Source organism: Bos indicus x Bos taurus, chromosome 16, assembly GCF_003369695.1.
Source record: "Bos indicus x Bos taurus breed Angus x Brahman F1 hybrid chromosome 16, Bos_hybrid_MaternalHap_v2.0, whole genome shotgun sequence".
Taxonomy (NCBI): domain Eukaryota; kingdom Metazoa; phylum Chordata; class Mammalia; order Artiodactyla; family Bovidae; genus Bos; species Bos indicus x Bos taurus.
This window is the reverse complement of record NC_040091.1, coordinates 78,477,688-78,490,936: the sequence shown is the minus strand read 5'-3', so window position 1 is coordinate 78,490,936 and position 13,249 is coordinate 78,477,688. Positions and strand designations below refer to the sequence as shown.

Below are 13,249 nucleotides of genomic sequence, written 5' to 3'. Positions count from 1 at the left end.
GTATAATGTAAAACTAAAGAAGATGTTAACTGAAATTAATTGTTTTGTTGAAAGCCATTTACAAGCACATGAGCAGTAGCCGTGGCAGGACTTGAGAGTAACAAACCTGTAAGGTATTTGGTGTCATAGTAAATCTACTGTCGGACGCGGCGAATGCGACTGGTTTGTGATCCTGAGGCAGTTTCCTGGTGCCTTGCAGCTTAGCTGTGTTTCTGTGAGAACCTTTTGTTCATTTCTGGGCAAAGTGGAGACAAGTCTTTTTACTGTAGACTCAAAATATAGAAAAAAAGATGATTGGAAGTCCATTTTATATAGAATATTTGTATTGTGCTAACGCAGCTTGTGTTTCCCACAGCTGCGAGTGCGGGAGCACCCGGCCTCGGGTCCCTACGTCGAGGGCCTGTCCACGTGAGTGCGGCATGCGGGCCGGTGTGGTGGGTGGGCAGGGCCTGTCCACGTGAGCCTGGGTGGCTGGTGGGTGGGGCCTGTCCATGAGAGCATGGGTGGTGGGTGGGCGGGTCCTGTCCACGTGAGCCTGGGTGGCGGGCGGGTGGGGCCTGTCCACATGAGTGGGGGCGGTGGGCGGGCAGGGCCTGTGCACGTGTGCACGGGCGGTGGGCGGGCGGGGCCTGTCAACGTGCGTGCGGCTGGTGGGCACGGCCTGTTGTGTTCCTGAGTGTCCCCCCCAGCCGGGAGGCGCTGCCTCCCAGTTGTCTTGTGGCCTCAGTGCTCTCCAGTTAGACATCCTTCCTCTTTCTAAATGGAGAGTTAGCTGCTTCTCGTGTTTCTCTCTCAGGGCGCCTGTGAAGCGCTCTCATAGAGGACTGATCACACCGAGTGGAAGTCACCTTCTCTGACTTCTCTCTCTCTCCCCCGCTTACCCACTGAGTTCAGCCTGCCTCTCAAGCCTCTTGATTTATGTGTCTCTGGAAGCCGCGGAGGGGAGGAGGTGCCGAGTTCAGTGCTTAGAGTTGGAACTATGCTGACAGTCATGTGTTTGGCTTTCAACTCCAAATGCTTTTTTAAGGGAACAGAAAAGTGGTGAGAGAAGATTTAACTCCATTTAGTAAATCTGGAATTGTGCTGAGACCCACGACACCCGCAAACCCACACCCATGCGTGCCTGTACTTGTACATACACCTTTGCCGAACCACACCCTATGTGTGTATACGGGTACCTGTGCCAACATGGGGGTTAAAGTTTATGTTTTGGTCTCATGACTTGGATATTCCAATGTTCAAATGCTAAGGTTCTTCATTATATTAAGAAAAACCATATTTTTAAAAATTTGATAGAATTAAAGCATTATATTTTATTTCCTACCTTATAGAATGGAAAAAATGACTGTCAAATCAATATAATAATATCTATTCCATTGTGATATCCATGGAATAATTATATAATTGAAAGGTGGTTCTTTTATAAGAGCAGGAGTGTGATTGATCATCAGTAAAATGGATTTTGTCTTTTTGCTTTTTTAAAATAGGAATGTTGTCAGTTCTCATTCTGATATCCAGGTAAGGTTGATTGTATTTTGTCTTCTCTCCACTAGATAGAAAGATCAGAGTCATAAATACTTATGAGAATATTTCCCCTTACTTGCTGTTCTCATAAATAAAAGGTTAATCTTGTTAATTTCTAATCAGTTGATTTTGTTTGTGTAAACTTTAATAAAAAGAATTACTTTTCTAAACTAAAAACAAATTGATAATCATGTCAGTTTAGAGTTGTAGAAATAACCTTTTCACGGTATTAACTTCTGATTTAAGTTTCTGAGACAGAGAAAATGAACAGCTAGAAAATGGTAATACAAATGAGTAAATAAATATGTATTGATAATTTTATTTTGCAAAGTGATTATTGGTGTGTGTATATGTGCTTGCTTCACACTTGGCCCTGGTTGGCACCATCTGAGCTCTGGCCCGCCTTCCTCGCCAGGTCTGGCTGCAGCTGGGGAACAAGCAGAAGGCCACGGCGGCCACCGGCATGAACGACAAGAGCTCACGCTCTCACTCCGTGCTCACGCTGGTGATGACGCAGGCCAAGGTACCACGTCGCTGAGGGCTTTCTTAGGAAAGATGCCTGCTATATTCAAGTTGTATGTTGTCCCTATTTCCTCCTTTAAATCAAAGGTAAAAGCATAGTCACATAAGTATGTAACATAATTGGGTTTTAGCGCATACACACGATGACTCCCGTCATATCAGTGGATGGTAATATATTATCAATAGTACATAATACTTGTGTTTGAAAAGACATCTCAGAAAGTAAAGGATTTTAGATAATGTAGGGACTCCCTTGGTGTTCCAATGGATAAGACTCTGCGTTCCCAATGCAGGGGACCGGGTTTGATTCCATATATTGCAGCTAAGACCCAGCACACCAAAACTACTGAGCTGTCTCACTCTAGAGCCTGCATGCTGCAACTTGAGAAGCCCATGAGCCACGGTGAAGACCCAGCAGGGCCAAAATAAATTTAGCCATAGGTTCCACTACTCAGATAAACCCCCTCAACAGTTTGGTATATAATCTTTCAATTGTTTTACAATCACACATCACAAATTTACAAAATCTGTAACAATTTCATGCCTTTAAAATTATTTGCAAAATATTGTTTTTCATAGCTACATAGTATTCCTTTGACTATCAAAAGTCCTCAGGTTTTTCTCTGATGTTGGACATTTATGTTGCTTTTAAACATTTTGCTACTTCAGTGCTGGGATAAACAACGCTTTTATAAATTACACTTCTTCTCTATTTATTGTTGTTTCCTTCATGTAACTGAGTAGTTACAGGGTTTAGCCCTTTAAAGTCATCTCTCTTATTCTGCTTCATGTAACTGAGTAGTTACAGGTTTAGCCCTTTAAAGTCGTCTCTCTTATTCTGCTTCATGTAAGTGAGTAGTTACAGGCTTTAGCCCTTTAAAGTCGTCTCTCTTATTCTGCTTCATGTAACTGAGTAGTTACGGGTTTAGCCCTTTAAAGTCGTCTCTCTTATTCTGGCATAGTCTAAGCACTGCTCGGTGTGTTCTGATAAACTGTCATGGAGTCAAGGAAGCACAGTGTCTTTATCCCTTGTGTTTGCAATCTTGTGTAACTTCCTGTTTTGCAGACTTATGGTGATGGCAAGTCATGATAGAACTTATGATGTATTATTTTAATGCCCTCTTGCTCCAGACAGAATTTGTGGAGGGGGAGGAGCTGGACCACAGAATTCGGAGCCGCATAAACCTCGTGGACCTGGCTGGCAGCGAGCGGTGCTCAGCGACCGGGACCAGCGGGGAGCGGCTGAAGGTAAAGTGCCGCCTCCTGTTGGGAAGCTCAGTCCTGTGCCTTGTTTTTAGGAGATTACAAGCTCAGCATACTTAACCAAAAAAACCCCTCTCTGAACCTGCACTTCATAGACTGCAGTCTGAGGCTCAAAAAGGAACCCATAGTTCTTGGTTATGATTGCTTTCAGAAACAGTAGACTTTGAATCCAAAGGAAATTTGTAGATTCTGAAAGAAAGTATTTATTCAGTGATTATCAGTTCAGTTCAGTAGCTCAGTCAGGTCCGACTCTTTGTGACCCCATGGACTGCAGCATTCCAGGCTTTCCTGTCTTTCACCAACTCCCGGAGCTTACTGAAACTCATGTCCATCAAGTTGGTGGTGCCATCCAACTATCTCATCCTCTGTCCTCCCCTTCTCCTCCTGCCTTCAATCCTTCCCAGCAATAGGGTCTTTTCCAATTAGTCAGCTCTTCACATCAGGTGGCCAAAGTCCTGGAGCTTCAGTTTCAGCATCAGTCTTTCCAATGAATATTCAGGACTGATTTCCTTTAGGATGGATTGGTTGGATCTCCTTGCAGTCCAAGAAGACTCTCAAGAGTCTTCTCCAACACCACAGTTCAAAAGCATCAATTCTTCTGTGCTCAGCTTTCTTTATAGTCCTTCTCTCACATGCATACATGACTACTAGAAAAACCACAGCTTTGACTAGATGGACCTTTGTCGGCAAAGTAATGTCTCTGCTTTTTAATATGATGTCTAGGTGGGTCATAGCTTTTCTTCCAAGGAGCAATTAGGGAAGAAATATATTTTGTGAAACAAATTTATTCTGGAGCAGTTACGTTTGATTAAAATGTTTGATCTTGTCCCCAGGAAGGTGTGAGCATTAACAAGTCGCTGCTGACCCTGGGCAAGGTCATCTCTGCACTGTCCGAGCAGGCTGGCGGGCGGAGCGTGTTCATTCCTTACCGCGAGTCTGTCCTCACATGGCAAGTAGCTCTTGAAGAGTAAAGAATGTACAAGATACAGAGAGTAGTGTGGGAAAGGGGCATAGACCGGCTCATGTAACTCTCGTATGGATTCAAGAGCCAGGCTACCTGGACTTGACCTTGCTAGTCCCCCACCTGTCTCCTCGCCTGTAATAAGGGGATATCCAGACCTGTCTTTTAGGGTTGTGTGTGTGTGTGCTCAGTCGCTCAGTCATACCTGACTGCAGTCTGCTGGTGGACTGTAGCCCACCAGGCTCCTCTGTCCATGGGACTCTCAGGCAAGAACACTGGAGTGGGTTGCCATTTCCTCCTCCAGGGTATCTCCCTGACCCGGGGACTGAACCCTAGTCTCCTGCGTTGGCCGGCAGATGCTTCAGCACTGAGCCCCTGGGATGGTGAGGGTCGATGGTGGGTGTAAAGCTCTGGGAGGCTGCCCAGGCAGTGCAGTGGCAAAGAGCCCCCCTGCCCGTCAGGAGACAGGAGACACACAGGTTCGATCCCTGGACTGAGAAGGTCCCCTAGATAAGGAAATGGCAACCCATTCCAGTATTCTTGCCGGAAAATCCCATGGACTGAGGAACCGGGGCTGCAGTCCCTTCATGGGGTTGCAGAGTCGGGCATGGCTGTGTAACTGAGCTTGCACACACAGAAGCTCTTGATGCGCGGTGTGTGCTGCGTCATGTCGGCCTCTGTTCTGTGTTTGCTGTTATTCGTGCCTGATGTTTGAGCACATGTGGTGTCACCAGACACACGACTGTGTGTGTAAAGTGAAGCTCAGCACACACTGGCTGGTTCAAAAAGTATTCATGAGTGAGTGTGTATGTAACTTCAGATATGTTCCATTTAGATTACATCTGTGTAGATTTAATATTCAGTGTTGAGAAGGACGTCTCTCTCCTTGACAGCAGCGTATCTTTATATACTTTATTATATTGTAATCGCCACCTCAAAACCTGTCAGAGAACAGTCTGATTTTCTTTAATGCCTCTTGAAAATTAAGAATAACTTTTGAAAGTTGAGACTGATTCATTCTGTATTCGTAAAGATAGGCTTTTTAGTCTCATGCTTGTTTTTCCCCTCTCAAATAAGGGTTTTGCGTATGTTAGTAACAGAGAACAAAATTTGTGTTTATAATGTTCATCCATCATTTTCTGCACTTCCAAGCAGGTGCTTTGAACCCTCATGGTGGCTCCAGAAACCCAAAGACCACCAGCACGGTCCCTCCCTGAAGCAGTTCCCAGTCTAGTGCGCGGAGAGGAATTTCACTAAGGATAGGATAGTTACCCACATTTTAAAATCTCTGCACAGACTGTTGTTTCACAAAACAATATAGAAAGCGTGGGAGGAAATCAAGTGCTCAGAGACCTACGCAGAGCTGCGAGTCCAGAAGCCTTGCCCGCGGCCTTTGCGTGAGGGGGCGCCGGGCCCGCTGTCCCGCGGTGGGCGCTGCGCCTGCCCCGCGCCCGGTGTCGCGGGGTCACCGCTGGGCGCTGCGCCCGCCCCGCGCCCGGTGTCGCGAGGTCACCGCTGGGCGCTGCGCCCGCCCCGCGCCCGGTGTCGTGAGGTCACCGCGGACGCCAAGTCTGACGGGGGCTGTTCTCCGCGCAGGCTGCTGAAGGAGAGTCTGAGCGGAAACTCGAAAACCGCCATGGTCGCCACGGTCAGCCCGGCGGGCAGCAGCGTGGAGGAGACGCTGAGCACGCTGAGGTACGCGGCGCAGGCCCGCAGCATCGTCACCGCCGCCAGGGTCAACGAGGACCTGAGCGCCGGCCTCATCCGGGGTGAGCGGCTCGGACGTGAAGGGCGCTGGGCGGGAGTTTCGTCTCACTCACTCACCTCAGTCGTGAAAATAAGCGGTTTTAGAGCCGAGGCTTTTCCTCTCAGGCTGGCTGCAGCAGCGCCTCGTCACCTTCCCGGAAGGCCGGCGCCGAGCGCGCAGGGAGCAGGCAGGCGGGGCCGGGGATGGGGCGGGCCGGGGGGCTCTGGGAGCAGCGGCCGCCCCGCCCTCAGCGCCCGCAGCCCGCGCTTCCCCAGCCCTGCGTCCCTCCCGCCGCGGCTCGATGGTGCATGGCGCCCTCGGGTGCGGGCTGGCTCCCGCTCAGTCTTTCCCCCTTTGCATCTGCTCTCTTCTACCAGTGGGGCCATTTCCATTAAACGTAGGTCTTCTGAATTCCAGCTGGGAAAACCTTTGATCTCTGTCCCCAGTCCTTATGGGTACGGTGTGCCGGGGCAGGGCTGGTTCGCACCTGCCGTCCCAGATGGGTGCCCGGTCCCCCTCAGGTGCCCTGTGTTGGAGAATACATTTCGTGGCCATCCTGCTAAGAGGGAGGGATTCATTAACAGGGGAGCGGTTTTTCAGGTTAAGGCTAGGTAGGGATTTGTAAGTAATTAAAGTAAAATTTCACTTAGTGGTTCTTAAGATTTCAAATGGAAGAGCAGATGTTCATGTCTAGTGGACTGTATATCAAATGTTATTAATCAGGCCCTTTTTTACAAATGTTTAGAACTGAAAGCGGAAATTGAAAAGTTAAGAGCTGCCCAAAGAAACAGTCAGAACATTGACCCTGAACGGTACAGGCTCTGCCGGCAAGAAATAGCATCCTTGAGAATGAAGCTGCATCAGCAGGAGAGAGACATGGCAAACATGCAGAGGTGGGCTCTGGGCCCCAGGCAGTCAGACCCTGTGCTGCCCGGGCTCCCTGGGCTGGTGGGGGTGGGCGGGGGGCCGGCGGGGAGGCACCCCTCCCTCCCATACGAGTGGAGCAGCTCATCCCCAGACCATGATGTTTGAATACTCCTGAGTGGTTTTCTAAGTTTTGTTGATTATCTCTTGATTCTTAATCATTTATATATCTAGATATTTTTTTAACCCTTTTAAACTCTTTTGTTTTTCTTTGAAAAGAATGTGGAAAGAAAAACTTGAACAAGCTGAAAAAAGAAAACTTCAAGTAACAAAGGAGTTACAGGTATCATTTCAGCTCTCTAAACTGAAGATTTGCAAAGAGATATGCCAGTAAATATGCAGATGTAACTTCTCAAATGCTCATTGTATACCAACTGTATGGAGCAAAATCTTAGAGGGAATCTTGTGAGGAGCTTTAAGATCAGGATTGTGATGGCTTAGAGCCTGTGAGCTGGTTGGAAAGTTAAAATACAAACAATCTAGTTCTCTTCACGTTGGTTCAATCGGTTCAACAGATGTCACATGTTGCTGCTGTGCCAGGCCTGGGGAGGCCGAGGTGAATCCAGAGAACGTGTGACCCAGAGGGAGGTTTACTGAAGTGTCGTGTGATTGGAGGGTGAAACCACGCATGTGCCATCTATTAGGTACACAGTGGTGGGCACTGGTGGGCACTCACACTGTGCCGTATGAGTCACCCTAATGCAGTGGCCGAGGAGCAGCAGTAATTCCCCATGATGAGGGCGGTCACTGGGAGGACTTCAAACAGAAGGGACAACTAAGCAAAATCTTGTACAGTGAGCAGGAGCTTGTTGGTTTCCAAAGTCTAAACGTCTAAGCAAAGATGCAGCCTGATGCCCTGAGAGTTAGGAACAGATGCGTGGCTGCTGGGATGGGTCAGACTGGAGAGGGGGGCACAGCTGGGCCACAATGCAGTGAGGACCAGTGGGCGGGCCATGGTGGCTTTTAGGTGGAAGGACAGGGACAATCCTCCTGGGTCTGGACAGGTTCTCCTGGTGAGGGTGTGAGAGAGGGTTCAAGGGAGGGAAGAGGAAGGCCGGGAAAGGGACCCATCTCGGAGCTATGGCTGGGGTTACGGGAGGAGGTGACGAGAGCTTGGGGCAGGCAGTGGGTGGGCTGGCTGGTGGGGGTGCTGGGTGCAGGGGCTGGAAAGGAGAGAAGCTGACAGGCTCAAGAGGGTTTTCCTGAGGTGTGTGTAGACAGGGAAGTGGGGAATGGTGCCTGAAAGGTGCATCCTGCATCGTGCGATCAGGAGGTTATTGTCACGGTACGGGGACCTGGTGGTGGCCGCAGAGACGCGGTCTCAGGACCCGACCCGCTGTGGACGGTTGCGGGTGAGGACAGGTGCATGGAGACACCAGGCTGAGCCCCGAGTGGGCTGAGGGTGGTGAGGGACACAGGGTCAGCGTCACCCTGCGAGGCTTCTAAGAGGTATGCCAGCCACACTTACGGGGCCGTCGGGAGGAGAGGGTCTAAGAGACCGTTAATTACCAAGTCACATGTCCTGTGACTTTCACGTTTAACACAGACCTTTCATTTTAGGTGGGTTTAACAGTTTCATGCTCCTGATCAAGGTTAACTATTTTTCTGACTTGTACTAGAAAGCAGGAATTACCTTTCAAATGGACAACCATTTGCCAAACCTGGTCAACCTCAACGAAGACCCTCAGCTGTCGGAGATCCTGTTATACATGATAAAAGAGGGGACAACCACGGTCGGAAAGTACAGACCAAGCTCCAGCCACGACATTCAGTTGTCGGGCGTGCTGATTGCCGACGACCACTGGTGCGTCCCTCAGATCTGCCCCCTGCAGCTCCCTTCCCACACGTCTCCATTCACGCTGAGGCGCTGGTGTGTAACTCTGAGAGGGCCTCTGCTGGCCAGGAAAGCCGACGGTGGGGGCGTTCCGTGAGGACGGCAGGTCCTCTGCTCTCCTATGAGGAGTGACGTCGGGGTGGTGTTGCTGCGTTTCTGTTTTGTGCGTGTGATGTGGCCACGGGGTCATTTCCTGGAGTTACAGTCTCAGGCATGACACTTCTATCCATCATTAAGGCCGGAGTTTTGGTTGGATGATGAATTTAAACTTCTGCTCCTGTGAGTGGAGCGATGCTGCGTGTGTTGCTGGGGTGACGGTTCGTGTGAACTGTGTTAGCTCCATAGTGTGTTTTCATGACTTGTCTCTGTTGACACACCTGCGTTTTCCCGGCTGCAGAGTGTCACGTTGGTGTGCAGTTACCGGTCTATTTTGTCGGTAGACGTTCGGTGGTTTCTCACATTCCACCCCCACAGCACTGCTGTGAGAGCGTGGACACGTCTCCTGGTACAAACGGGTAGCGCGTCCCTGGAGTGTCAACATGCGAGACGGCCCTTGGGGCAGCCTGGCGCCTGGGCCCTTCTGTTTGCCCCGCGTGCTGTATGAGCGTGGCGACTTTGCAGTTACCGTGTCACGATAATTCCCAAGTTTGGGAAGCAGCCCTAAGCGTGTGTCTAGGAGGGGAGAGAGCAGCCTGCAGGATATGTGCGTATTCACCTTTATGAGGTGATTTCAGATTGCTTTCCAGAATGATCGTCAGTTCTGCCACAGTTGGCACTCAGACTTCCTGTTACCCTCAGATCCTTGCCAACACTTAGCACTGCTGGGTGGATGCAAACTGGCGACTCGGTGGGCATTTGTTTGCATTTCTTTGACTAGTAATCCTCACATATTTTGGCCAATTTTGCTTGCTCTTTTGTAACTTGTTTGTAACTTGGTCATGTCTTTTGTCCATTTTTCAATTGTATTGTATTGTTTTTTCCTTCATAATTTGTAGCAGACCTTTCTGTGTCTTGGTTGGCAGGTTTTTGTGAGTTTCATGCGTTGTAAATAGCTTTTCCAGCGTGTGGCTCATCTCTCTCTCTTATGGTACCTTTCAATGGATCAAAGTTCCTAGTATATCACACAAGCGAATCTTTTCCTTTATGGTTGTCAGTTTCTGTGTCTTGTTAAAAAAAACCCTTTCTGTATTGAGGTTATAGAGACAGTCTCCCAAATTTTCTTTTAAATGTTTTGAAATTTTGCTTTCACATTTAAATCCTTAAGTAGTCTGGAATTTTTTGTTTGCTGTGAAGTAGAGATCTAAATTCATTTATTTTCCTTGTGAATAACCAATTCTACCAGTACCATATCTTAAATAAGATGTGGATTTTTTTTTTTAATGTGGTGTTCACATTAAAAAAGTTTCTAAAGATACAGAGTGCGTGTTCTAATATCGCGTGGTCTTGGTCATCTGAGCTCCACGATGTCTTTGTACCTGGTGTGGTTTGGCTCCTTGATCTTTAGTTCCTCTTGGTCTTCTCTTAACTGTTTTCTGTACCACATAAGTCCAGAATTATTTACACTTGTGGCAAAGATACAGAACATGCCCCCAAAGAGTGAAGAGTCCAGAAGGGGGCCAGGAAGTCCCCGACTCGCCTGGCCCTTGGTTAGAGTACATGGGTCAGTGCTTGTAAGTATTTTAATGTATTTTCCCTTAATGTTTGTGTATTCTTTTTTCATTTTGGGAGGAGAGGGATTAGTGTTTTTTTAAGTAGTTTTAATCATAATACATACAATGAAAAATTTTCCTATCACTGCTGGATAGAATTGTTAGAGAAGCCAGGCTTTTTTCAGCAAAGGTAAAATCTAATGGAAGGAAAATAAGGGGATTCTTGTACGTTACTATTGTCATAAATTGACAGGAACCTTCTCACTGAAGGAGCACCCCAGGGAGCATTACGTGTCCTGCTTTTCCTTCCTCGTCAGTCTGTCCATCACCGTAACCACGGGCTCCCTGTCTTCACAGCACCATCACCAATTCCAGTGGGACAGTGAGTATCGTCCCGGCCGGGGAAGCAAAGACATACGTAAATGGAAAACTGATTTCGGAGCCGACTGTGTTGCACCATGTAAGTTGGCCGCTGCTGAAACGCAAGAAGCTGTTGCGCTTTGAGCACGGGATTCAGTTTTGCTGAGCCTGGTTCTCTCCTCTGTGAGATCAGCAGAGAGCGAGGGGGAGGACTCTCTGGCTCTCACACTCTCTCTTCTGGTGTTTCACAAATCGCCTGCCTTTGTGCAGAGACCAGCCCCTGGGAGCTGCCCAGGCAGCACCGTTACATGTCCGGGGCAGAGCTGGGCTTGGGTCAAAGCCTCAGCCCTGCCAGCTGCTCTTTGACCTTTGAGACGTTATTCAGCCCAGGTGACTGTGTGTTACCCTCCCCAGGACTTTAACGACGACATTAGGGGAACAGGCACAAACGCTGTTGCTGGCGAGGCGAGGCCTGTGGCCACATGGTGTCTGTCTTTCTGTCTCCCAGGGAGGGTGGAGATGGGGCTGCTGGAAGCATTAGCTTGTGCGCGGTTCTTAGAGCAGTGTCTGCAGACTGAGCTCAGCCGGTGCTTAGCGCCGTGACTGTCGGCCTCTGTGCTCTATTAGCGTCCTCATTCCTAGAGTCGGGTTAATAATAGGCACGTAGGCAGCGTGTCTGCCCCAGTTCTTGGCTTATGGACTGTGCGGTAGCTTACGGTGAATGATGTCGGATTCATGATCTCCGAAGAAGATTGAGCTTCAGGACCAGGGACCAGGCTTGATCACTCAAGAGCTTTTGTGAAGCAGAGTTTTATTAAAGTGAAAAAGGGACAGAGGAAGCTTCTCACACAGACTCAGAAGGGGGGCGGAGAGCGCCCCTTTCCAGTGTTAGCAAGGGAGTTATATACTTTTTTAACTGGTTATTACAGTAAATTAAAAGAGTGTCTCAAGGTTGTAAACATCTTACTAGACCCGCTCCCATAGTTTACATTTTAAGATAACAGGATTAGCCAGAAGGTTTTCAGGAAGGAGAAACTGTCCTCAGCAGGATACATTGTTGTTATATAATCCTCAGTATAGAGTTTAAACTGAGTTGTTTGTTGTGTAATCATCAGTTCTGTATCATCCTGTGTGTTCAGTCTCCTCCGACTCTTTGTAGCCTCTTGGACTGTAGCCTCTGTCCATAGGATTTTCCAGGCAAGAATACTGGAGTGAGTTGCTGTTTCCTCCTCCAGGGGTCTTCCCGACCCAGGGACTGAACCCAGGTCTCTGGTGTCTCCTGCACTGGCAGGCGGCTTCTTTACCAGTAGTGCCACCTGGGGAGCCCAGTTCTGGGCTTAAAGAAAAAACATTTTATGTGACTAAGAGTAAGGAATGTAGAGGAAAAACAGATGTTTGTCCTTTCCTCCTCCTTGGGAATTCCAGACCCCTATCTCCTCTTCGAGACCCCCAGACCCCTTTCTCCTCCTCGGGGACCCTGGGCTTCTTATCAGCCTGCCTAGGAATTGACTCTCTCAGGTATTGCATAAACGTTAGCTGCTGTGATTCTTGTGTTCATCGTTAGTGATACTAGACTGCATTGAATTGTTGAGCACGGCGATTTGTCCCATGGTGATTTTTGGTTTGGACTCACCTCCAGTGGTCAATTTTTTGTGTGCCTTAGGGTGATCGGGTGATTCTTGGTGGCGATCATTATTTTAGATTTAATCACCCAATGGAAGTCCAGAAAGGGGAGCAGCCACCCAGCAGAGAGAATCCTGTGAGCAAGCGCCCAGAAGACTTTGAGTCGGCCAAAAACGACTTGCTGACGGCCCAGAGGTTACAGTGAGTACTCGTGTGTGTAGAGCGGAGTGGCCTAGAAATAAGCGAATTTTCATCCTTTTATATTTTCTCTTTTATATTTTGTGTAAACAGTTCTCGAGCTAATAAACATTTAAGAATGCTTTTGAGAGAAAGTCCGAAATTTAAGTTCTGAGGTTTGAACTTTGGTTTAACTGAAAACATCTTAATCAGTTGAGAGCTCCTCTGGTGTGAAGGCTGACGGCACACGCTGTGACTGTTCGCTGCCTTGCAGGCTTGAGGCAGAAATAAAGGAGGCGCAGGTGAGAGCCAAGGAAGAAATGATGCAAGGAATCCAGATCGTGAAAGAGATGGCCCAGCAAGAGCTCTCCTCTCAAAAAGCTGCGTACGAGAGCAAGATCAAAGTGCTGGAGGCGGAGCTGGTAGGAGGCCGAGCTGTCTTCCTTCCCTGTCAGGGTGTCCCGAGTGAACTTAGGATTCTAGGTGCGCCTGGGGCGTCCCGGGGGAAACGCGGCTTTCGGGGAAGGGGAGGTACCAAGGGGCTCCATCCCCTCCTCGGGCCTCGGCTCTCCTGTCTGCTGGACATCAGCTTCCCCGAACCGTCCAGGGGCCAGCGGTCGGGAGGGTGGGCGAGTGGTGTGGTTCTTTCCAGTCGGTCAGTCAAC

At 48.7% G+C, this 13,249-nt stretch overlaps 1 protein-coding gene across 1 annotated transcript in view; it reads left to right on the top strand.

Annotated features, from left to right (window-relative positions):
- Positions 1 to 13,249, top strand: part of KIF14 (kinesin family member 14) — a 49,652-nt gene that overhangs the window by 17,944 nt on the left and 18,459 nt on the right. The window contains exons 6-17 of the mRNA XM_027565809.1: positions 356 to 408; positions 1,488 to 1,518; positions 1,940 to 2,047; positions 3,178 to 3,294; positions 4,143 to 4,258; positions 5,867 to 6,039; positions 6,763 to 6,910; positions 7,161 to 7,224; positions 8,561 to 8,745; positions 10,782 to 10,884; positions 12,448 to 12,608; positions 12,859 to 13,006. Coding sequence (XP_027421610.1) covers positions 356 to 408; positions 1,488 to 1,518; positions 1,940 to 2,047; positions 3,178 to 3,294; positions 4,143 to 4,258; positions 5,867 to 6,039; positions 6,763 to 6,910; positions 7,161 to 7,224; positions 8,561 to 8,745; positions 10,782 to 10,884; positions 12,448 to 12,608; positions 12,859 to 13,006 — 1,407 coding nt within the window. The remainder of the gene's footprint in view (positions 1 to 355; positions 409 to 1,487; positions 1,519 to 1,939; positions 2,048 to 3,177; positions 3,295 to 4,142; positions 4,259 to 5,866; positions 6,040 to 6,762; positions 6,911 to 7,160; positions 7,225 to 8,560; positions 8,746 to 10,781; positions 10,885 to 12,447; positions 12,609 to 12,858; positions 13,007 to 13,249) is intronic.